At 44.9% G+C, this 23,464-nt stretch overlaps 6 protein-coding genes across 19 annotated transcripts in view; 3 read left to right on the plus strand and 3 right to left on the minus strand.

The window, feature by feature from the left end:
- Window positions 1–3,975, plus strand: part of LOC120955783 (uncharacterized) — a 28,918-nt gene extending 24,943 nt beyond the window's left edge. Inside the window, exon 7 of the mRNA XM_040376928.2 lies at window positions 62–3,975. Within this exon, the coding sequence (XP_040232862.2) occupies window positions 62–122 (61 nt within the window). The 3' untranslated portion in view covers window positions 123–3,975. The remainder of the gene's footprint in view (window positions 1–61) is intronic.
- Window positions 3,265–14,745, minus strand: LOC120955784 (graves disease carrier protein homolog). Of its 9 annotated transcripts, none has more exons than XM_049608374.1 (7): window positions 14,593–14,745; window positions 13,093–13,282; window positions 10,371–10,597; window positions 10,097–10,291; window positions 8,842–8,998; window positions 8,601–8,742; window positions 3,265–4,311 (listed from the first exon to the last, which is right to left on the minus strand). In XM_049608374.1, exons 2-7 carry the CDS (start codon window positions 13,163–13,165, stop codon window positions 4,137–4,139), a joined length of 969 nt encoding a protein of 322 aa, XP_049464331.1. In that variant the 5' UTR covers window positions 13,166–13,282; window positions 14,593–14,745; the 3' UTR covers window positions 3,265–4,136. The 9 variants fall into 9 exon arrangements, with proteins under 9 accessions (XP_049464331.1, XP_049464330.1, XP_049464326.1 ...); XM_049608373.1 differs by having other exon boundaries at window positions 13,093–13,287; XM_049608369.1 differs by having other exon boundaries at window positions 14,413–14,745.
- A 1,247-nt stretch (window positions 14,746–15,992) lies between these two features.
- Window positions 15,993–18,327, plus strand: LOC120957016 (nucleolar GTP-binding protein 2). Its single transcript, XM_040378922.2, has one exon. It carries the CDS (start codon window positions 16,167–16,169, stop codon window positions 18,243–18,245), a length of 2,079 nt encoding a protein of 692 aa, XP_040234856.2. The 5' UTR covers window positions 15,993–16,166; the 3' UTR covers window positions 18,246–18,327.
- On the minus strand, window positions 18,304–18,980 carry LOC120957018 (uncharacterized). The gene has a single exon (XM_040378924.2). It carries the CDS (start codon window positions 18,978–18,980, stop codon window positions 18,387–18,389), a length of 594 nt encoding a protein of 197 aa, XP_040234858.2. The 3' UTR covers window positions 18,304–18,386.
- Window positions 18,981–18,990: 10 nt separating this feature from the next.
- Window positions 18,991–19,580, minus strand: LOC120957019 (EKC/KEOPS complex subunit LAGE3). Its single transcript, XM_040378925.2, has 2 exons — window positions 19,316–19,580; window positions 18,991–19,249 (listed from the first exon to the last, which is right to left on the minus strand). The coding sequence occupies exons 1-2, from the start codon at window positions 19,339–19,341 to the stop codon at window positions 18,991–18,993; spliced, it is 285 nt and encodes a 94-aa protein (XP_040234859.1). The 5' UTR covers window positions 19,342–19,580.
- Window positions 19,581–19,586: 6 nt separating this feature from the next.
- LOC120957015 (CTTNBP2 N-terminal-like protein) overlaps window positions 19,587–23,464 on the plus strand; it is a 32,158-nt gene continuing 28,280 nt past the window's right edge. For 5 of the 6 annotated variants that reach the window (XR_007452739.1, XR_005751888.2, XR_005751889.2 and 2 more), the window contains exons 1-3: window positions 19,587–20,046; window positions 21,055–21,611; window positions 22,620–23,458. Coding sequence is in view for 3 of the 6 variants with exons in the window: in XM_040378918.2 (XP_040234852.2) it covers window positions 21,486–21,611; window positions 22,620–23,458 (965 nt within the window). In the remaining 3 variants the exon portion in view is untranslated. Of the gene's footprint in view, window positions 20,047–21,054; window positions 21,612–22,377; window positions 22,524–22,619; window positions 23,459–23,464 lie in introns of those variants that run through there. The other variant, XM_040378920.2, reaches the window with a different exon arrangement.

A 23,464-nucleotide genomic window follows, 5' to 3' on the forward strand; every position in this document is an offset into this window, starting at 1 on the left:
TAGGGCACTGGAAACCAATTTAAATTTTTGCTCTCTTCTCTCCCGGCGCGAACAAACACAGCGAACCACTGCACGGTGTCTTCGTGCCGTTCAAGAAGGTCGTCATGGCATGGAACTCATAAAAAAATGGTCGCCGGCAGGTTGAGCGATGAGTGATCCCCAAGGTCAAGGAAAGCTAACTACGAGCTAGCACAAGCACGGAGATGAAGCTTCAACTGGATGAAATTGTGCAAAGACGAATCAAACAGCACCAGGGCAAACGTGGGCAAACGGAGCCAAGGTAAAGCTTAGCCCGTTGTGATACAGGGAAAACGAGTGATTGATTATTACACACGCGAACGACGGGTCGATGACGACGAATCAGTGTAATGGCGGGTGTCATGGTGGAAAATGTGCTTCAGAAAGGATTGCTGTTTAGCCGATGGCAAAAGGGAGAGCCCGCTAAGGAAGACAAATGAAACGGTGAGATGAGAAAACGAAACTCAACTAATATAAGCAACACCGATCACACGCAGCAAGAGCAACCACGTTGCAGAAGAATTGAAACGCCTCTAGCACCGACTGTATTTCCGCAAAACTGAGTGCGAAAAAAAAACACAAATAATTGTTGTAGTGTAGTGTGTATTACATTTTGTGTGTAATTCCTTCAAACGTAATCCCCCAAAGTGGAAAACAAAAACAAAAACACTCTAGTCACCATGTTGAACGTACTAGAAACGTCTGCTAGAATCACCACTGGTCATGGACGGATACTCTATCCTCTGCACTGTGTTTTCGATTAGAACCGTACATCAGCCGTGTCCTATTTTTGATATCGATGTTTGCAGTAAGCCCTTTTATCCCATTCAACCCCGCACACGAGCACACGAGTGCGCGTGCCGACTGTCTCTGCGAAGCCTCCCCTCCACCAACCAAGAGCATTGTTGTTGATCCCCGTTTTTAGGTGTACGTTTCATGTGTGTTGCGCGCGCAATGTTTGAAATCGGAACCGGAGGAGCGCATAAGTAGGCATAAGGAAAGAAGGTAAAAATCGAATCGGTTTCGATCAGAGGTCAGGGCCAGTTCTAATCACCCTTGTTGGTTGGGAGGAGAGTTTTGGGAGGGGGGAAAAGTGTTTGAATATTTACAAAGGGGTTTAGAACGAGCAGAGCTAGTCCGAGGTACTGCTGCTTATCACTCATATAAAGAATATATAGATGTGAATCTGTGTATATGTTACTATGTTACAGAGTTTTCCAGGTCATTTTCGAATTCGAAAACATTGTTTTTAACCGCGTGCAATATGTTGTTCCTCATCACTCTGATATTGCATTTCCATCATAATATTTTTTTTAATTCTTCAGCATGATTTTCAACACTTCAACGGGTGATGATATCATGCTTCAAACCCCGGTGAAAAAACAATGGAAATATACCCATGAAATGTTGAAAATCATGCTGAAGGAAATTAAAAAAAATATTACAGGGTTTGCCCAATCAGTTTCGAATGTGAACTTCATTATTCACCGCCTTCAAGTTTCTCAACAGCTGTCAAAAGTTGTATTTGCATCACAATAAAGCTCCAGTTCTTCCACATGATCGTCTCAACACGTCTCAAACTAGATTGAGTTTGACAGTTCTTTGTTATGTGTTGAAAATCATGTGTTGAAACTGAAATTTAATTTTGAAACAAATAAATCATTTGACAGCTGTTGAAAAACATCTTGGATGCGGTGAATAATAATATTTACAATCGAAACTGGCTTGGAAAATTCTGTAAACTACAGGGTTTTCGAAGTCACTTTCGAATGTGAACTTCATTATTCACCACCTCCAAGAAGTTTTACAACGGCTGTCAAATGTTGTATTTGCATCACAATAAAGTTTCAGTTCTTCCACATGATTTTCAACACGTCTCAAGCTGGATTGATAGTTTGACAGTTCTTTGTGATGTGTTGAAAATCATATGTAAGAACTTAAATCTTATTGTAATGCCAATACAATAAGTGACAGCTGTTGATGTTTATCTTGCAGGCGGGGAATAATGATGCCCACATTTGAATGTGAATTGGAAAACCCTGTATTACATGGTTCCAAGCCAGTTTCGAATGTAAACATTTTTATTCACCGCATCCAAAATGTTGTTGCACATCGATCTGACATTTCATTTACATCATCATAATTTTTAAAATCTACCTCATGATTTTCAAAACGTCTCAAACTGGATTGAGTTTGAAAGCTCTTTGTTATGTGTTGAAAATCATGTGTTAAAACTGAAATTTCATTTTGAAACAAATAAACCATTTTACAGCTGTTGACAAACATATTGGAGGCGGTGAATAATTATGTGCACATTCGAAACTGACTTGGAAAACCCTTTATTATGATGGAAATGAAATATCAGAGTGATGTGAAATATTTTTTTGCACGGTGTTGAAAAACAATGTTTACATTCAAAAGTGACTTGCAAAACCCTGTATAACCAGTTATCAAAGATTTGAAGATTAATTTAGCATTATGTTTTTTTTAAACGCAACCAGTATTTTACGCTTATAAAAGGGTTTTTCTGCTTATATTCCAACCACAAACGATAGAAATAAATTATAGAAATATTTGACGAGAAAAGAATGGCGATTTGATGAGTATTGTTTTTTTTTGACAAAACTGGAATTAAATTTTTGACAACTATTTCATTATTTTTTTAAATGAAAATAAAGTTACAAAGATACACAAAAACTTTATACAATAACACCTGTGCAAACTAAATATAAACCATTCGTGTGCAATCCATGCCATGGGGGCCGATAAGCGACCACCAAAAGGCGCTCTCTAGTCAGCTCTGTTCAACTGTTGTTCTAAAATAAAGGAAAACTAGTCTAACAAGGAAAGGTGTCATGGAAGGAAAATCCTTCACATATTCTAAATAACTAAGACACGAGAGAAGAAAATCCATTGTAACAATGCTTTTGTTGGACAAAAATGTAACAGAACAATATAAGAAATCAATGCAAACTACAAAACAACACACACACACGTACGCTGTACTGCAGAGTTTCGAGATAATAGGGAGAAAATGGGTTGGTGAAAACCCGTTTTAAAAAGAAACCTACTTTAACGCACTGAAACGGTATTGTGTAGTATGATTGTTGAATGTGTTACTTCCCCCAAACCGGGGCAAAAAAAAAGAGATACAAACATATAAAAATGGCCGTGTTACAGCAGCGCTACTACTAGCATTGTTCCCTAACGCCTTGTTTGGTAGCGTAACAGAAAAAATACAGAAAATATAGGAAAAAAACGTATATTTCGTACGTAAACGTACCGCCCCGTTTCCCCTTTTTTTACCATCGCTCACTTCTTTAGTCACATCATAAGCCGCTAAGTATACTCTACTAATTTGACAATCATTATTTCACCTAATGCGTAAAGCAACAGAATTGTGTGTGCATGTCCTTTTTCCTTTTCCCACTTCATAGTCACGACAATCAACGCTATCCTTAAAACACTCTTATTACTTTTTCTTTTTTGTTGCGAATAATGGTTCAAGAAACGCTTGCCTTTGCCTCTCCTTACTTAAGCTTAAGTACGGAAACCTTGCTTAAACATTAATACTTCCATTGATTGATTCTGTGTCACGGTGACTGTCCATGTCATTTGTTGTACTAAAAGCACAAACGTCATAGGTGTGATGCATTTTGTTCCCCCCTACACACCCTGACAACTAAATGAAATAAAAACTTGGTGATAGAAAGTTCATCTTCTACGACCATTTCTGCTTTTGATTTTTTACAGGACAATGGTAGCTCTGTGCAGTTGTAAAAGCTATAGAAATAAATATCTCTTAAGGAACCCCTGTACTCCTGGATAGCTCAGTGAAGCAGTGTACGATCGTGCCGTTTCCACCTTGTCACGACTGTAGCTTCTACTTCTACAAACAAAACAAGATACCTTCTTACACATGAAATGAACGAAAAATTAGCTACATATAGAGAGAGAGGGAAGATGTGTTGTTGTGGTAATGAAAATTGTCAAAAAAACATAAAATAATCTAAACTCAAAATAAACAAATTAACTAAGCATAACAAAAATCAATCCCGCCCTCGTAACGCGCACTTACTACCGAACGTCGTTATGAAGCTTCCTCTACCGGCTTGTCATTATATCTTCATGCCCGTGTCGAGCTTAAGCGCCTGCTTTAATACCTCGTAGGTCGAGAAGGACACGGCCACCATCGGTATTGCGCGCAGATAGTTGATCGACATCCCCCGGTAAAGGCCCCGCATGATGCCGTTTTCGTTGTAGATAATCGATAGCGTTTTCCACATGCCCATGCTAAAGGTGAAAAAGAGGGTGAATGGGGAAAAGGGGGGAAGAAGGGAGGAAAATATTAGAAATTGGTCAGAATTTTTGTGAGGCACACATAAATCACAACTAAAAGATCCACTAAATGCACTACAAATCCATTAATATACGTTAGTGTTACGAGCTCGTAAAGAGCTAAATACATTATATAAAATTATGGTTTTAATTTTCAAAAATTAATGATTCATATAATTTTAAACGATTAATTTTCATACAAATGCTTGGGGACCCTCACGACGTTCCACTATATTGTGACATGATGGGCATTAGCATTAGTCTTAATTTACTTTGCGCGCCTAATTTATGGAAGCTATCACTGAAAAGCGTTGGCATCGCATTGAATCGTTTTACATCATCAGCATCGCCCTCTCATCATTTGGGGTCGATCGAATTCCAGCAAGACGAATGACCTCAATGGGAATGACCACCAGAGCTTTATCAAGCCGGTTTTACTGCCCTCTAAAGTTCAACCGCATTACCTATGATCTGGCACAGATAGGCGGACCGCAAGCCGAGCCCCCCCCCCCCCCCCCCCTGTGCTAGGCAGATGATCTTTTGGTATTGGGTATTTTATTTAATAGCGTTAACAATTTATTTGAGGTAGAGATGTTATAAGTTTAGATAAGAAATAAATTGGTTTATATTTTAAATTAAGCAAGCTTCTAATCATTATCACATGATCAATCGATTGACAATGGAAATTGAACAAGGAACAAATAAATATGAAAATCACACATATACACATTATAAGCTACACACACGATGGGAAAAGGTCTAAAAGCCCTTGAACATTTGACAACAAGACTGCAGGTTTTGTTTGATATTATGAATTAAAATTCTTTTTATGTAACATTAAGCCTACAAGGCCGAATTTGATGTAAAACGAATCAATATTCCTATCGTTTCTACAGCTCTTGCAAAAATACTACATATATACACGTTTTAACAAACAAAATATTACTTAATAATGCGACATCCATCGCTTCACTAGCCGTATCTACAGCTTAAGAACCAATCAGCAACAACTATTGGGAACATGATCGCATGATCACTAGACAGCACACAGCAAAGACGGAAACGGACAAACGCGGAAGCCGAACACAAACAAACAAACACATGCAAAGCGTGCAGAGAATGAGAAAACGGTTGCAGCACGCAAGTATATATACCCACCTCCTGTGTTATGTTGCCGTACCGCAGAGCGTTTGTGTCGACGCGTTGTTGTTAGTAGACGCATTGGTTTGGACGATCGGTTTGTTAATCGATCCACAGTTGCACCCAAGCCAGAACGCGGTGAGAAACGGAGAGGAGGGCGGCACAATTGAGTTATTAAGCAGAGTTTACCACCGCGCACCGAACCCATGAACATCGTACCGGGCGGGCGTAATGTAATTCAATTAGAAATAGCCCCCATAAAAACGATAAGCCAGGTGCGGGGTTTTATCGCTCACGAGGAAAAGTTATGCAGAGGACGACGATCCCAAAAAAAAAGACCCCATAAATCGAGGTAACAAACGGCAGTAGCCAATCGCATATCGCACGTGGAATGCCGCGGGAGAAAGTAGTACCGAGTAGTGCGCGTGCGGTAATTAACGTTGCACAGCCACAGTTAGTGCAGTCGACGTTGTTAAACGACGGACAGGAGGAGGTTTTTTTGTTTTCGCATTTTTTCCATCGATACAGCATCGTGGCGTTATTGTACAACCAACCAAATAAGTGTCAGTGTGAGATGAAGAAGCGCAACAGAAACAGAATCGTACGAAGAGAAGTAATCGTGTCCATCACCAGAGCGTGTCATCGGTAGCGAGAGTAAGGGAAAAATAGATAAAGTAGAATTAGTAAGTAGATCGAAAGTGAATTGTGTATTGTGACGAAACGCGGAGCAAAAAGAAATGAAAACCAAAAAAAAGAAAAACCCCCCACAATGACCATTGCATAAGCAGCACTTTTCGCTTTGTAAGGGAGGATGATGGAAACCGAACACTAATGAGCGTTTTGCTTTTTTTGTGCTGGCCCATTGGGCACAAGCTTTAATTATTGTACAACGATTAAGAAACAGATGAGTGCTGAAAAGCTGTGGCTGATGTTGTTGGATGAACCTTCCGCGCAGGGATGTTTTGCTGTGTGATGGATGATGCGACGAGCAGCGCAAAGGAAAATCACCCGAAGCGAATTGCGTCATTAGTCTTGTTCTATACCTTGCAAGACAGTTTTGTTCCTCCCACTATCCATCGGTTGTGGAATGACGTGCAGGTTTGCGTAAATTAAGCCTGGGAAAATTCAATTCCAAATCAACAAGTCCCCCGCGAGTTAACTCGAAATGTTAGGCATGATTTAAAAGACATGCGTAAGAAGTTTTTTTTTCAATGAAGCTAGAATAAGCTGCCTGCGCTATCAGCAATAACTAATCGATAGCATCAACCAATTAACACGCTTCTTTTAATTATACGAAACGATCGTGAATTAGTAAAGCTCAGAACGATCATAAAAATCAAGTTAATTGCCCCTAAAAAGTGCTAACGTTCGTTTAATCCTCACCTTTTCTGTAAAAGTTACTTCATCAGAATCGTTTATGTACAAAAAAATATATATATCAACCACCTGCACACTCCACCGCGGTGTGAAGTAAGAAGGAAAGATAATACACCATCCAACCTGTTTGGCTGTACTCATTCCTTCGTCTGCTTCTACCCTTCATTCTTCAATTTAAAGCAACCGGCAGCAAATAATGCCAGGCCTGGAAATTCCTTCCGTCTTTTGCGTCGTTTTGCGCAAAAAAAAAACCCAAAAACCCCAAACAAGTTATCAACGGAGCGGCTAAAACGATCGGCAAGTAAACGCCGCCGCCGATCGACGGTTTTTGGAAGGGTAAAGAGTCGTAAATGGAGAAATAATGATATCTACACATCCGGACGGGCAGACTGTTTTAGCCGTGTGTACACCTCGGCACCGAAATCGATCGTTTGCAAAAGCTCCAAACATCCATTAGCAGCCGCAGTTTTTGGTTTGGGAAGGGGAAGAGCTGTACTATTTCGTACAACAACCTGGGCTGCTGCGGCACCGTAGTGAATGAAGGGAGGGAATTCTCCTCTTTGTGGAATTCGTAAAATCTGCCTTTTAAAATTGGCATTGCGTAACCGTCTGCCTAAAGCTGCCTTCGTATTACGCTCCCCGAATGCCTTTCGAATGAATGTCACGATGGGTGACACATCCGCATCGTCCACAACACGGCCGATCGGATGGACCTCGGCTGCGTGTCTGCAGGTGAACTAATATAGGTCAGGGATGTCTGCGGCGTTTAGCAAAAATTTAATATATTTTTAAATTAATAATAATGAATGTGTAAAAAGCAAACCAAAATTAATAAATGAAATCGTTATTATACGTTCATCTATAGTTATGGGAGCGATTCTGCCAATAGTGAATTAAAACAAGACATCCCATTTATATACAAATGAACAGAACTGATAGCAAAAGAAAATGTAATGCTCAAAGCCCTTTGAGTGTTTGACAACACTGTCTCAAATGAATGCTCACACAACTGGAAACCGGTACAGGAGGTTGGACACAACGGAGCCAGCAGCCTGCTCCAATCACAACCGCCGCTCTATTGTCAAACGACAGCGCTTCCCTTTTGCCTGAGACCGCGTGGCACTTGTTGGCATGTTTGGTGAGAAAGTTGTGTCCGCCAGCAGTGTGTGTGTGTGAGTGTGTCATCGCACGTGTCACCGCAAAACGAGAAACAAAACCCGTTTCACGATACCGGCTCACCTCGCAACACCCGAAGTGTGAAGCGTTATACATTTTCGGTCTCAATTCCTCCTTTAGAAGTCAGCGATAATCGATAAGCGATACAAAAACCTCCAAGCAACTTTCCTTGAAGAGGAAGATGCTCTTCTTGGGGAGATTTGTGGTCAACGGCAAGCATCATTTGTTATGCAATTGCAAATATGCAAATATGCGGCACGGCGCGCGCTCTCTCTCCCTCTATACACGCTGCCACAACGGAAAGGAACGATTGTTCGACGCTATCGCACACCCTGGACGACCCATCATCCACCAAAGCTGGTCCCTTTGGAGGTCAACACTTCGACACCGATGTACAGTACCACCACCACACACCGATTAGCTAACAGCGTGCAACATGAATGAAGCAATGGTAAGCGATGGAAGGCGATGGAAGCAGAAGATATCGCTCGTTGTCAACTGCAGCATTATTACAATCTACGCGTACAGGATCGCGGTGCGAGATTTCTTACCCAAATTTAGCCGTTTCCGGGTTCATCATTGCCAGCTGCATCCGCCTTCGGGTGACGTCCAGCGGGTAGGAGAACGATTGTGCGACCGCACCAGCAAATCCACCGCACAGTAACTTTGCCGGCACGCAAAGTACTAGCCCGCCTGGAGAGACAACGAGAGTTAGGCAAACAAAGCGGTACAAAAGCGTTGGTTGTGTTGTTTTCCCCCATTTATTTATGAATAAGCCTGCCGACCGCTTACCTGTGTTTCTGTCGCATTTTTTACACGTAATGCCCGGTGCGTACTTCATGCAGACAAACTTAAGCATCTCGAAGCAGTAGAACGAAAAGCCAGCGTACGGTACCATGCCCATCAGTGTCGGCACGAAACCACGGTAAAGGGCGCGCAGTCCACCTTCCTGGGTTTGCGGAAATGTTGAAAAAAAAAAAAACAAAAAAAGAATTAAACATATTTGCATTAATCATTTATAATTAATTTTTAAATTCAAATTCAGTTTTATGTACTTAATTGTAAGGCTGAATCAAAGTTGATCTTGTTAATGTTTTGTTTTGAGGTTAATTTGTTTGGAATTAATGATTTTTTTGCTTTTCATTTTCATTTTCTTGTTTTGCTATTTAATCCAATGTTCATGTGTCAGTTACATTATGTTTTATATTAAATTTACGTATGTTTTGCGATTTTTATCATTTTCTCATTCTTTTTAATTAGAATTATTTATTTCTTTTTTTTTTGTCAAATTTAATATAAAATTTTACCTCATTAATGCTATTTTTACAGTACAGTAATAACATTCTAAAGGGATTTATTTTATTTTTCTCCTTTTTTCTATCATTTTTTTCTAACTTTGAAATATCTTATTTAAAACCGCATGTCTCCGAATCCAAATATACAGAGGTTTTCAGGGGTTCTCAAAGCTGTGGGATACTTGCTTGACTCTTTCTTATGGGAAATTAACTTTATGTGAAGGGAATGGGAATTTATGGCACAAACTCGTTGGAAAATCCTATTCGATTTGTCGAAAAAGGGTGCCTTAAAGTCCAATTTCTTTCAAATAAAGTTCATTTGGTGTAAACAAGAATCATAAAAGTATCTCAAAAGTATGTGAACCCCTGAAAAACCCTGCAAGAAGTACCGCGTATCTCGGGGAATACCTGAGATATATTAAAAGTATATTAAATATTATATTTGATTGAATTTTTATCATTTTTTCATTCTTTTTCAAATTTCATTGTTCATGTCGATTGTAACTTTTTCATCTTGCTATTTAATGCTGTTATTGTATTTCCTTTTTACTATCAAATTCAATGTTAAATTTTAAACTTATTGATATTATTTTATCTTTTATTTTTTTTATCTTATTTTTAGTTTTATCTTATATTTTTTTATTTTATTTTTTTTTCGAGCTTTTCAAGATTTCTAAGCTTTGTTTTATCTTATATATTAAATATTCGTATTTTTTTTAATGACTTCTGCGAGTGCATTTTATCACACTTACCGTCCGGAAGATGCTCACGGCCGTATGCACAATACCGTTGTACCGATGCTCGCCGGTAACCTGAAAGGCAAGCCGCGCTCTTATCGTGTCCAGTGGATACGTCAAGGTGACTGCCGTCACGCCTGCGGCGGCACCGGCAATAAATTTGTCCGCGTGCTTGATCGGCAGGTTCGTGCCTAACGCTTTGCCCAGATACTGTTTGCAATAAGGGAAGTGTAATATGCAATTACAACAAATGAAGGGTGCGTTCATCTCCGGTATTTCATCGACTCACCTTTTTGTACACCTCGAATGCGGTGAACTGGGTGGCGGCGTACGGAAATATCCGTACCATCTGGGCCCCGTTGCCCTTGTACAGGGCGAAGAACGATTCCTTCTTGACGATGTGCTTCAGCCCGCTAAACACGCCGAGATGCTTGTAGTGGATCGAGTGGGCCTGCAGCAGGATCTTGATGCGATCGAGTGGCGCGACGGCCGTCTTCGAGCACATGCCGGCCACACCTGAAACGGTCGAGTAGCGGGGAGGGTGAACATGTTTGCATGATTAGACTTTAAACGACTGTCTGGTTTCGCTGGTGGATGAAGATGCTACGGAATGCTAATCATGCTGTGTGACACATAGCTAAACATAAAACAGCCATTTTACACCTTCAAGGTTTGATAAATTCCAATGGTGTAGTAACGAAATAAATGAATCTCGTTCCACTAGTTGGTAGATCTCATTCAAGCATTTTAAAATGAATTTCAAAATTGAGCTACAATTGAGGAGTGAAATCCACAGCATCGCACGCTTAAGCAGACTGACCAAGACCGGGGCACACACTCCGCGGCACGACCGAACAATTACAGCGTGCAAAGTACACGCAGCGATTTGGTCAAGAAAACCCGTTTACAGCCAATAAAACACAGATGAGTAAACAGCAGCAGCCACAGCCAAGTGCCGACAAAACGACAAATTAAAACGTCGAAATGGAAAGTGACAAGGTTGTAAATGCATGCAACAGTACAAACGTTCCTTCGTGTGAAGGAAAGGGAAGAGAAAAGGAAGGGAATAAAATAGCTAAGAAAAAAAAACAAAGATTCGTGTACAAAGTAAGGTCACGCTGGAAGAAGATGTGTGAAAAGATGAAATCAACGTTGGCTGTGTTGTTTGGCAATGGTGGGTTTAGTAGTAGGGACACACAAACACACACATCGGGAAAGAAACGATTGTAAATATGACGGCCCTACTCTTCCCCTCCCTGCCTTCCTTTGGCGTTATTATTACCTGCTGGCGCGTTGTTGCAAGCAGGCTTAAGCGCTTTGCTGCAGCTACACCTCAAAAATCGTACGGACGAGGTCAAGGGAAATTACTATTAAACATTTGTGCGTTTTCAAATTTCATATTAATAGAATTTAAGATTTAAAGCCATTTTATGGACAAATCATTTACTGGTACATTAGATAATGGTTAAATGAAAGTCATATTTAAGTGATTCTTGTATCCAGTTCTTAAGTCATTTTTTGTTTCATCTGCGATAGATAGCTGTAATAATTTTCATTACAGGGTTTTCCAGGAGTTCTCATAGCTGTGGGACGCTTTATTGACTCTTTCTTCGGTGAAATGAACTTAATGTAATGGGAAAATTGGATAGCAATCTTCATCAACAAATCCAATAGGAATACTGCCTTAGAGTCCAATTTCCAATTAAAGAAGTTCAACAAGAAAGAGTCAAGGAAGTGTCCCACAACTATGAAAACCCCTGGAAAACCCTTCTTCTTTTTCTTCTTCTTCTTCTTCTTCTTCTTTTTGGCGTAATGTCCTACGCGGACCTGCCAGCCTATATATGCTTTCGAGACCTGGAAAACCCTGTATTTGATAAATATGGTTATCATAAATCATTTGTTAGGTTGTATTTTTCTTTTATTATTCTTCAATCTTCTTTTATCATCTGTTTGCTACGGGCCAAAGTTATAAATTTTCATAAATTAATGACAGAAGAAAACAGAAATATTGCATTAATATATTATGACTTTTATCAAAGGTTGTGAATAAAAGCAAATAAAACAACAAACAAATAAAAGCAAATGTAAACTTTGCATAAAATCTTAAGCGTTTGCTGTTCATTTCTCGTAAATTTGTACAGCATTTTTTAATTTGTTCCAATTGATGTCCGGATTGAAATATTATTTGTTTTAAAATATTGAAAGAAATGTTGTTGTGTTAATTTGCTTTGAATTATTGAAATATATTATACAACTCTACAGAATGTCAAAATCGAAAACAATTAAATTAAAATAAAAAAGAATTAAAATTAAATAAAAAAATAAAAAAATGACTAATATCCCTTTAGGCCTGTAAAACACAAAAATCTCCTCGAACTAGAACATGGTGTAAGGAAATTACCTAAAAGCGATTAAATTGTTCACAAACAATCAAAAATGTTATTGAACAACTGACAAAATCCATTTCTAAAACGATTGCATGCATTTCGTGCTGTAATTTTTCCTCTTTTGTGGAAATATTACCACAAACTTTAAAACTTGTTTTATTTGTTTTACTTCGTTAAGTTTTACTTCGACAGCACAATTTCATAAATTTCATGTTCGTTTTTCACAAATGTAACTTAAATTTTAGCAATCTGATATTGATTATCATTTATGTTTCTGCTTTCTGATTTCTTTTATTACTTGTTGAAACTTGTTTATAAAACAATATTTTTATTATCATCTTTAAAAAATTTGCGTACAAAATTAATCAAATCATCATTTAAAAAATGCAAAAAAAAAAGAAAAATAGATCAAATTTGACTGTAGTTAAACTGTTAAACTAGAATAGGACAAATATATTATACAAATGATGAAACAAAAAAATGCTTAAACACATTTAAAAGATAAACAAGTGCATTTAACGGTGTTGTTTAAAGGAAACAGTCTTTACTTCAAAGAAAAAAATAGGAAATAATATAAAAAATAGACAAAAAATGTGCCGCATTTCAGCTTAAAGTCTTACTTACCTCCAGCTAGAAGATTTTTGAAGATAAACTCAACATTCTTCCTGGACTGCTCGGTCGCTGTTACTGAGGCCATGGTGGTGGTAGTTGATGCTGAAAGCTGTGTGTGTGTTTTCTTTTTCACTTTTTTCTATAAAAATCACTTTTCAATTTTCCACTCCCCACAAAAAGCACACTTTTTCGCGGCTGGAAACTGCGCTAAGAAGGGGGAGAAAAACACACACACAAGCAAACACATTGAAAACACACAAATTAATGCATCTTCACACACCCACACATAGATGCACACAAACAACACGCCACTCTGTTTATGATTGTTTGCTAACACCGTGTCGGTGTCGTGTGCAGATATATGGGGGGAGAAGGCTTAGCGGAACTGCACTGGAACAAAACATAAGCCACGATATCGCACACGATTGTACTCGCACACACACACAAACACACGAACCACGGGTGAAAAGACGGAAACAACAAATTGATGTAGCGCGTATTTATGCGTAGCCCCACGGCACCAGTAGGCCACGGAATGTTTTTTCTACCGTTTTGCACAACACGAAATAAGAAAGAAGCACACCGAATGCGCTTCTTCATCGGATACTTTCTCTTATCAATGCACATACACACATGCACACGCCCGCAGGTTGCTAACTGTGCGAACGAATCGCTGAAACAAATAACGGTCAAATGATGAGCAAACATTGAGCAAAGCGGGAAACTGGCAAACTGGCACACAAATCAGGACAAACGCGCGCACGATCGATCGATCAATCGAACTTTAGCAGAACTCGTGGTGCTGGTGGAGATGGTGCGGAGGTTGTACATTGAACCCCGGCGGCTACGACCACCACCGCCGTGATTACACCACGGGGAGCGAAACAATACCACGACGACGCACCACTTATCACGCACGCGGGCAGTCTGCCGTAACCTCCCCAGCGCATCTGCGTCACCAAAATGACCCGGCCGTCGGGTCGCGAGCGCGCGGACACGTCGCAAAAATACGCAAAAGCACACCCGTCGGAGCCGGTTTTTCGGAATTTTTGTTCAACAAAGCTGCTTCTCCAGCGAATTAAGGGGATGAACAACGAATTTCATCCCGACCGAAACGAAAAGGGGAGAAGGGGATGAAAAATAAATGATCAATGAAACTCACTGAATGTTGCACCAAAACAGATTATTCATACACACACACCAGTGCGCCCACGAGAGATTTTCACACAGAGAGGAGAAAGTTTGTTTAAACCGCGCACCACTCGGACACACACACACCCCTCCCCTCCCCAACCTTGATACCGATCTCTGTGTGTGGCTGGATTCTTTCACCTTGACGCACACACGACGGCGGCCCGCTTTCGACGATTCCCCTGGTGTGCCACTGGAGCCCGGCTGCAGTGGATGGTAGAAAGGCGGCGGCGGCGGGGGGTCGTTTGGTTCGAATTCCAATGTAGGTAGGCCGCGTCACACGCACTACGAAGGGGGGTAGGATCGGATCGCACAACTGACCGCAACCGGGCGCGTGTCACTACTCGGCGAGCTGCTGGCAACAAATAGTGGCCGATTGGGATTGGACCGTCCACGTTCCGGCCGTAAACAGGTCTTTTTTACTGCGGGCGCAAGCGGTGGGAGTAGAATGTAAACAACGGCCGCTGAGGGAATGACAGCTGGTACTGTCAGGTACGCGGGTACAGTTCCGGCCAAAAAAGTAGCAGAAGGTGGTTTAATTTTGGATGAAATTTGGACTAATTTTGGAACCAAGGTCGGATTTGGTGTTGATGAGAAAAGTCTCTAAAATATTATTCGTAGAACCGGTACTGAACATATCCAATTTTAAATCCTTATACAAGCATTTTCTGGGGGAGATCTGGTGGACTATCTAACATAGTGATGGGGCATACGATTCCACTAATGGATGGATCCGGGGTCGGGTGCAGCTAGGATGGAATCGATTCCGGCGAGTTTAGTAGGTTCAGCAAAGCATATACAATTTCGACCCGTGGGTGCAACGAGTTCAATTAATTCATACGAGATCGATAGGTTCATAGCAGTTCAATAGGTTCATGCGAGTTCATTAGGCTCATACAAGTTCAATAGGTTCATACAAGATCAATAGGTTCACACGAGTTTTTTAGGTGTGTACGAGTTCAATAGGTTCAGTAGGTTCAGTGGATGCATACGTGTTTAGTAGCCTTAACCGTAGAATTGACAATCAAATTTACACAAGTAAGTTGGCAATCGTCATACTCAGGTATCTCTTGTTTTTCCCCCTTGTCAAATCGTTTTTTTTACCACTGAAAGCCAAGCGCACTTCATTAGTGAGTAGAGATAGGCCTTGAAAGACAACGGTTGTTGAGCCGAAGAAGAAGAAGAAAAAGAAGAAGAAGAAGAAGAAGAAGAAGAAGAAAAGGAAGAAGAATAAGAAGAAGATTCTCTTTCGCTATCTGTAAAACAAATCAACATACTGAACTCCTATGCACCTACTGAACTCGTATGCACCCACCAAACTTGCTGAACTCGTTTGAACCCATAGAATCTACTGAACCTATTGAATTCGTATGAACTTATTGGACTCATTACACACGGTTCGGAGTCGCATATGCTTTGGCGAACTTACTGAATCTACTGGAACCAAAATTACTATCCATGAGTGCTCCGAGTCACGTTTGGATGGCTCCGATCAGGTAAGTTCGGATCGACACGCCCATCACTAATCTGACACCTACAAGGCCAAACATCAATGGATTTCAATCGGAGTCTCGCTCTATATGAACGAGTAGTTTTTTTTAAAGCTTTCAATGAAAAAAAACACAAAAATGCCGTTTTGTTAAATTTTATTATCTCTGGCGCGCTTGGTTTGGCAACTACTGTATGCCATGCTGAAACGTCAAACAATTACAAAACGTGCCGTCTGTCAAGCCGAGCCGATCCGTCATCGTATTTGTACGACGAGCCGCGTGTTGCGGTGTCTGTTTTTATTTGCGTCGTGTAAATTACCAACTTTTCGTCGCGGTTTTTTCGGCACCGTAGTGGTTTTTCCTCCCCTCAGTTTTTCACACCGCCCCGAAAAACTGTGAGCCAACATGCCGAAAGTGAGCTCCCGGCCGGGGCCGCCCCGGAAGATGTCGATGAACAAGTCGACCCACTCGATGAACCCGGACCGGTCGACCGAGGGCCTGAAGGGGGTGGCCAAGCCGCGCACGAAGGCCACCATCAAGCGGCTGCAGATGTACCGGAACTTTAAGGCGAAGCGGGATCGCCGGGGAAAGATTGTCACGCCCGCCCCGTTCCAGGGGTGGGTCAGCAGCGGTACGGTGGCGCGCGTCGAACCGTCCCCCAAGTGGTTCGCCAACTCGCGCGTCATCTCGCAAAAGTCGCTGCAAAAGTTCCAGGAAGAGATGGGCAAGGCGGTGAAGGACCCGTACAAGGTGATCATGAAGCCGACCAACCTGCCGATCACGCTGCTGAACGAGTCGGCCCGCTACCAGCGGGTCCATCTGCTCGACACGGAAAGCTACGACACGACGTTCGGCAAGAAGAAGCTGCGCAAGCGGCCGACGCTGAAGGTGCGCGATCTGGAGGACCTGACGCGCACGGCGGAAGAGTCGGCGGAGCAGTACGACGAGTCGAAGGATCACGACATCGAGCGGGACGACGGCGGGGTGAAGGATGCGGTGCGGGAGTACATTTTCGCCGCCGGCGGCAGCAAGCGCATCTGGAACGAGCTGCACAAGGTGGTGGACTCGGCGGACGTGCTGCTGCAGGTGCTGGACGCGCGCGACCCGATGGGCACGCGCTCGAAGTACATCGAGACGTTCCTGCGCAAGGAAAAGCCGCACAAGCATCTGTTCTTCGTGCTGAACAAGGTCGACCTGGTGCCGATCTGGGTGACGCAGCGCTGGGTCGCGATACTGAGCAAGGAGTATCCGACGATCGCGTTCCACGCCTCGCTCACGCACCCGTTCGGCAAGGGTGCGCTGATCAATCTGCTGCGCCAGATCGGCAAGCTGCACGTGGACAAGAAGCAGATCAGCGTCGGCTTCATCGGCTACCCGAACGTGGGCAAGTCGTCCGTCATCAACGCGCTGCGCAGCAAGAAGGTGTGCAAGGTGGCCCCGATCGCGGGCGAAACGAAGGTGTGGCAGTACATCACGCTGATGAAGCGCATCTTCCTGATCGACTGCCCGGGCGTCGTCTACCCGACCGCGGAAACCGACACGGAGAAGGTGCTGAAGGCGGTGGTGCGGGTCGAGCTGGTCAACAACCCGGAGGACTACATCGAGGAGGTGCTGAAGCGCATCCGCAAGGAGTACGTGGTGAAGACGTACGGCGTGACCGAGTGGGCGGACCATATCGATTTCCTCGAGCAGATTGCGCGCAAGACGGGCAAGCTGCTGAAGAAGGGCGAGCCGGACGTGCAGACGGTGGCGAAGATGATACTGAACGACTGGCAGCGCGGCCGGCTCCCGTTCTACGTGGCACCGGAAGGGTTCGAGGTGCCGAAATCGTTCCACGAGCAGCAGCAGCAGCAGGAAACCGTTGTCGACGAGGAGGCGGAAGCGCTGAACCGCACGCTTCAGCCGGACGAGGACCAGAAGAGCACGTACTCGGGCGTGACGGCAACGCCAACCATTCCGGACACGGTCAAGAAGGGTCGCGAGCTGTTCCAGATACAGGACTTCCGCAAGATCAAGGTCAACCTGGAGTTTGAAAGCGAGGATGTGCGCGAAATCGACAAGATCGATCTGGAGCTGCTGGAGAAGCTGAAGGAGGAGAAGAAGGCGGAGGCGAAGGCGAAGCGAGCGAACCGCAAGAAGGCGGCGAAGGAGGCCGGCGAGGAGGATGAAGATTCGTCCGGCATTAGCGATTTCTACTCGGAGGATGAGTACGACGAGCAGCAGGGCAGGGTGGTGCATCGCAGCGCCAAGGAGAAGGGCGAGCTTACGAAGAGGAAACAGAAACCGGCGGAAGATGCCGCGCCAGCCAAGCAGCAGACGGAGGAGCAGCCGGAAACGAGCGGCAAGAAGGCGGCCAAGCTTACCTCCAAGCAGAAGCGGGCGATCGAGCGGGCCGGCAAGCGGAAAAAGATTGGCAGCAACTTCTACGAAACACACAACGTCAAGAACCGCAACCGGAACAAGAAGGCAAAGATGGACGATTGAGGTGGTTCTTACTGTTAATTTTCTTCCCAAACTCAACCCGCGCGATTGATAATAAAAGTTTAGTTTAAAGTGAACACATGTACACACATATTTTACATTTTATATAAATTCAGAAGAAAAACGCGCTTCTATCTGCTCTTATCATCTACCTCTTCGATGGTACAACGTTCGACTGACCTGGGACAGGCTGAGGTCACTAACCGCCGGTATCGGATCTTTGCTTCGCAGCGTCGGCAAATACTCCGGATCTTTCCGCAGCAAACACTGGCCCTCGTACGGGCAGTCGCAAAAGTTGGCCACACGCACCGTGCGCTGCGTTTCCACCGCTCCCTGCCGCGTGCTGTGCTTCGCGCAGTGCCGCCTCACGTTCCACCCCCGCTCGAGCGGTGTTTCCACCCGCTGCTGGCAGCACAACCCGTCCGGAAAGCGGAACTCGCAGCGCACGATACTGTTGCCGTCCGCTACGGTCGTCCGCTCGTCCACGTCCGGCATCATGGCGAGCCCGAGCGAAGGGTAGACGAGAAACGCGAACAGCGTCACGGCGACCAGGGTAAGGATCGGCACGAAGAGCGCAAAGTATTTGTCCGGCAGGTAGGTCAGCCCAAGCCGGTCGAACCAGACGGTCGGCACAAACGCCCACAGCACGTACAGCAGGAAGAGCGTCTGGAAGAGCAGATAGAGCGCGAAGCCGTAGATCGCCCGGCCCGGCGTCGGTGCCGGCGTGTGTTCCGGCATGGTCCGGTCTCTAGTAATGTTCGTACCGGTCCGACTTGGGCGGACCGAACTGGTCGAGCGTTTCGCAGCACAGGAGCAGCAGCTCGCAGAAGGAGGTGACGCCGACGCGCACGTTTTTCGCCTGCTCGCCGCCCAGCCGCAGCAGCAGATGGTTCTCCTCCAGGGTGATCGTTTTGTGTACGAAACTACGCTTCGGCTCGCTGTCTACCCGCAGCACATCGTACGCGATTTCCGCCTCGCGCTTCGTGGGAAAAGGAATCTTGATGGAGCTGAAATCGCAAACTTGGGTGAGTGATTATGATTATGGACGGATTTTGGATGAAATCATTCCTTACACTTCAATATTTGCAGCAGCACACATGTTTCGAGGGGGGACTTTTTCGCTTCGGAGCCGTGATCGTGATAACCGTGCAGGAACACATGAACCGGGGTGCAGTTTGTTTACATTCTGTCAAGCACACATCAGCCAAAGGAAGAATCCGCCCTTTTGCTGAGTGTTTGCCGGAATTTGAAGTTTGTTTGTGAAGCTATTCGAAGGGAATTATTATTTTGTTCATTTCACGTGATTTAAGTGTGCTTTTGAGTGGGTTTTAGTGTGTATTTTACCTCGCAACTATTGTTTATCCAAAGTATATCTTGCACACTGTGCTTGTATCGTGCTTCATGTCCGCGTGCGCAAAACTCCAGCTGTTTACATCCGTTATTTCGAAGTTTGTAAAAGGAATGATAGTAAAAAATACAATTTTTGTACGAAATGAATAAATTTTAAACTTATTAAAATGAACATGGAACAGGTTAAAATTAGAACCAAATATGTTCCCCATAAAATGTCACCGCACATGACCTTGCGGGTTCGCCCACTGTGTTTCATCACTCAACATCGTCGTGCAGCTTGCTGCGGGCTCTCGCCTGTGTCTGTTCTGCAAACGCTTGTGGGTTGGTCGTGGAAGCGGAATAAAATCGGCAGCTTTTTCCTCGGGAAAGGGCCCGCTGTGTGTGTTTGTTTGTGTGTTCCCCGGCGTACCCCATTGAAGCGGTGAATCAGCCGTGTGAAGGAATTTTAAAAGTAATTGTTAAGCAACATCGATCCAAATAGTTGTGCGAAGTGAAGCTGGAACAACAAGAGAAGAACGTCACCATCTCGGTGTGATGATGGTGATGATGATGATGGTGATGCGCCCAAGAATTACCCCTGCCCCCGCTGTCTGCTGTGTGTATGTGTGTGCAAGTCGTGCAGTAAGACGCGATGTTTAGACACGTTTTTTCACGGCAAAGAAAGCAATCGAAAGCCGAAGAAAGAAGTGAGGGAAGAAAAAGCAGTACCTGGCTCTTTGTTGCGTTCTATGCGCTCTAATCAAGTCCATAGTGCATCATCGCTCCTTCCTTATGTGTGTGTGTGTGTTCAGCAACTGAGCATCGTCATCAACATCATCAACGGGGGAAGAATGACAGCATCCTTCCCTTGCGGGTAAAGTCGAAGTGTGTGTGTTGTGTCTATTCTCTTACCTGCACCGATGATTGCACCTTCTGCCTACACCTCGTTCTTGGTGCATTTCCCTACAGGGCAGCTTACACACGCACACAACCACACACACACAACCACTGATGCTCATTGTGTGTGTCTGTTCTTGGTCGCGCGCTGAAAGAAAAGAAGAAAGCAAGTGGAGGAAGACGGGGTTCGGGCCAAGAGTTCATGGCTGATATTGGGTGTTGTGTGCGGTAATCGGATCATCGCCATCATCACCATCATCAATCGTCAGTCTTCGCGACCTTCACACACAGAGAAAGGAGAAAAAAGAAGCGTGCGAGCGAGCGAGCGAGCGAGCGATAGAAAAAGAACGAAAGAGCGTGCGAGAAGTGTGAAAAACACAACGTGTAAAATCTCCCTCTGTGTGTGTGTGTGTGTGTGTGTGTGTGTTTGTGTGTGTCGGTGTTAGACAGTATTCTTGGAGGAGGAAGAAAACACACTGCTCAAACACACCACACACACGGGTTTGGCACACGGGACAGCTGCTGCGCTGGACAGGGAGTTGCTTAAGGGTAGCTTTTTTCTTTTGCTTCATCCCACTAATAGAGTCATCGTGACGTGTGACACACACGCGAAAGTGTAGTTGATCCCTGGCATCACAGTGTCTGTTCGCGTGAGGAGCACTTCACCGTAAAACCATCTGCCAGGATAAATACATAAAAGTGAAGCTACGAACCGCCGATCGATTGCTGGCGAGAAGTGCACAGGGATTACTCAACACACGCCTCTGAAGTTTGACGGGATCAAAGTAACCATAAACACGCCCAAGCCTTAACCGTCCGCAACGACAATCCGCTGGTGTGTTTGGTGGGTGGTGGCGCTGCTGCTCTCGGGGCGACGGTAGGGTTTTTCCCCCTGGTTTTTTTTTTCATCACACGGTAAAACCGGGCGGTGGCTGTGTGGCACTCCACACAGTCTCCATCCGTACAGCGCACGGCGGCACACTGGGCACCCGGGTACGGCTCTGTCGGCAAACGATGGCGGAGGTGGGCACCAGCTCGAGCGGCGACGGCGAGTCGGCCGCACCGGACAAACCGAAGGGTTCGGTCAAGTTCACCGAGGCCGACCTGGCCGCCATCAAGCAGACGAGCGATACGCTGAAGGTGAGTTGAGAGGGGTGGTTGAGTAAAAGGGACACGGGGTAGCACTTCCTCAGGGCAGCGGAAAGATTGAAATTTTGATAAATCGCTTTAACTTCTTGCTGTAACACATGTGGTCCATCCGGCGCATGCAAGAACCATGTAAGAAAAGATTCGAAGATGCGCGGTTTTCCAAATTTTGATAATTTGTGGAGCATACTGGTGGTTCATCGTATTATGTAATTAATTTCGTGTCCCAAAACAACACAAATGTACATGATGTATTTCGTTTGAAAACCGCGACATACGCGGACTCTCCGCGGCCCCTTGCACGAATAGTGTCGTCGCTCAGGGAAAACAGCCTGTACTGGAAAAATCAATATTTGCGCCCCATCGCCTTTACGCCTCGCTCCACACCATCATCCAAGAGTGCGTGGTGTGGTACGCGCGCTAGAAAGAGAGGCTAGCACAAACGGAGAAATGGTTGAAGTTTGCCAAAGTGTGCCCAGCGAGCGTGCAACTGTCCTCGTCCTGCACGCACTTACACACCCGTAGACATGCACAGACATGCTGAGCGAAAATCATCATCATTCCCTTTGCCTCGAAAGGGAATGGAAGGTGATGGCGTGCGAGCGGTGCTAGAACAAGAATGACATGCGATATGTGCCCGTGTTGCTTGCCGAAGACGAAGGGCAGGCGCATGGGGGAGAGGGTGGAATCGACGGACGGATGTTTGCCGACCGACACGATGGTGTGATTGACCGGCTGCCCTTTTTGGTGGTTTTTCCAGTTACCGGTGGAGCTTTTTTTTGTCTCATGAAATGCTCAAAATATCCGTCTTATTGGATTTTATTGGAAAGAAGGCTGCCAAGAACAGATGACGATGATTGTCAAACAGAAAAATCAAGACATTCTGCAAACTAACGAATCGTCCAGGTGACGACCTCTCTTTACTTTTGTCCTCCAATATCGTCCGTTTGCCTTACTTATTCTATTTTTCTCGTTGGTTTCCATTTGTTTTTGTTTTTTTAGCGCAACCCCAAGATGGACTTTAGCAAAGCGGACCTGCTGAAGCTGCTCAGCTATCTCGAGGGCGAGCTGCAGGCACGCGACGTCGTGATTGCCGTGCTCAAGACGGAAAAGATCAAACAGCTGCTGACGGCACCGCGGTACAGCAAGCCGCCGAACCTGAACGATCCGCACGCGGCCCTGTTCCGCGACCAGCTCGCGGCAAGCGGCAACATCGCGAGCCGCCAGTCCTCATTTCAAGCGGCCCATTCCGAGCACGAGATGCGGCTGATGAGCGACCAGCGGACGGGGGTGCGCGAGCAGATGGATTCGCTCGCCGCGCTCGTGATGCAGCAGCGCCAGGCGCAGGCCAAGATGATCGAGGCGCTGAAGGACGCGGAGGAGCGGCACAAGCGCGTCGTGCAGGAGCTGTACGACGAGCGGCGCAAGCACGAGCACACGACCGCCCAGGGCGACGACATTACGTACGGGCTGGAGATCGAGCGGTCGCGCCTCAAGCAGGAGCTGGACCACGAGAAGGACCAGCACAAGGTGCTGGAGATCGAGCTGAAGAAGGTGCAGGAGCAGTTCGAGGCGGAGAAGAACCGGCAGAAGCAGATCGTGCTGCTGCTGCTGGCGGAGCGCAAGAAGATCATCATCAAGTACATCGAGGAGCGGAAGCGGAGCGAAGACCTGGCGCAAATACTGTCCGAGGAGAAGCAGCGGGTCGACACGATCGCGGAGGGGCTGGAGGAGGAGAGCAAAAAGTCGCTCCGGATGGAGGCGGAGCTGGAGAAGCAGGCGCAGCAGTTCGAGCTGGAGCGGAAGCTGCTGCACCAAAGCCTGGCCAAGGAGGAGAAACGGTATGT

The sequence above is a fragment of the Anopheles coluzzii genome, chromosome 3 (assembly GCF_943734685.1).
Source record: "Anopheles coluzzii chromosome 3, AcolN3, whole genome shotgun sequence".
In the NCBI taxonomy this organism is placed as follows: Eukaryota; Metazoa; Arthropoda; class Insecta; order Diptera; family Culicidae; genus Anopheles; species Anopheles coluzzii.

What these genes read in the sequence shown, in the direction of transcription:
- LOC120957018 (XM_040378924.2), bottom strand. Translation starts at nt 18,980, where the DNA reads ATGCCGGAACACACGCCGGCACCGACGCCGGGCCGGGCGATCTACGGC.
- LOC120955784 (XM_049608374.1), bottom strand. Translation starts at nt 13,165, where the DNA reads ATGGCCTCAGTAACAGCGACCGAGCAGTCCAGGAAGAATGTTGAGTTT. An exon ending in CATTCGAGGTGTACAAAAAG is followed by an intron (nt 10,292 to 10,370) that starts GTGAGTCGATGA and finishes TATTGCAAACAG; the next exon opens with TATCTGGGCAAAGCGTTAGG. An exon ending in AAAATGCGACAGAAACACAG is followed by an intron (nt 8,743 to 8,841) that starts GTAAGCGGTCGG and finishes TTGTCTCTCCAG; the next exon opens with GCGGGCTAGTACTTTGCGTG.
- LOC120957019 (XM_040378925.2), bottom strand. Translation starts at nt 19,341, where the DNA reads ATGTGTGCTGCTGCAAATATTGAAGT. An exon ending in GCTGCTGCAAATATTGAAGT is followed by an intron (nt 19,250 to 19,315) that starts GTAAGGAATGAT and finishes TTGCGATTTCAG; the next exon opens with CTCCATCAAGATTCCTTTTC.
- LOC120957016 (XM_040378922.2), top strand. Translation starts at nt 16,167, where the DNA reads ATGCCGAAAGTGAGCTCCCGGCCGGGGCCGCCCCGGAAGATGTCGATG.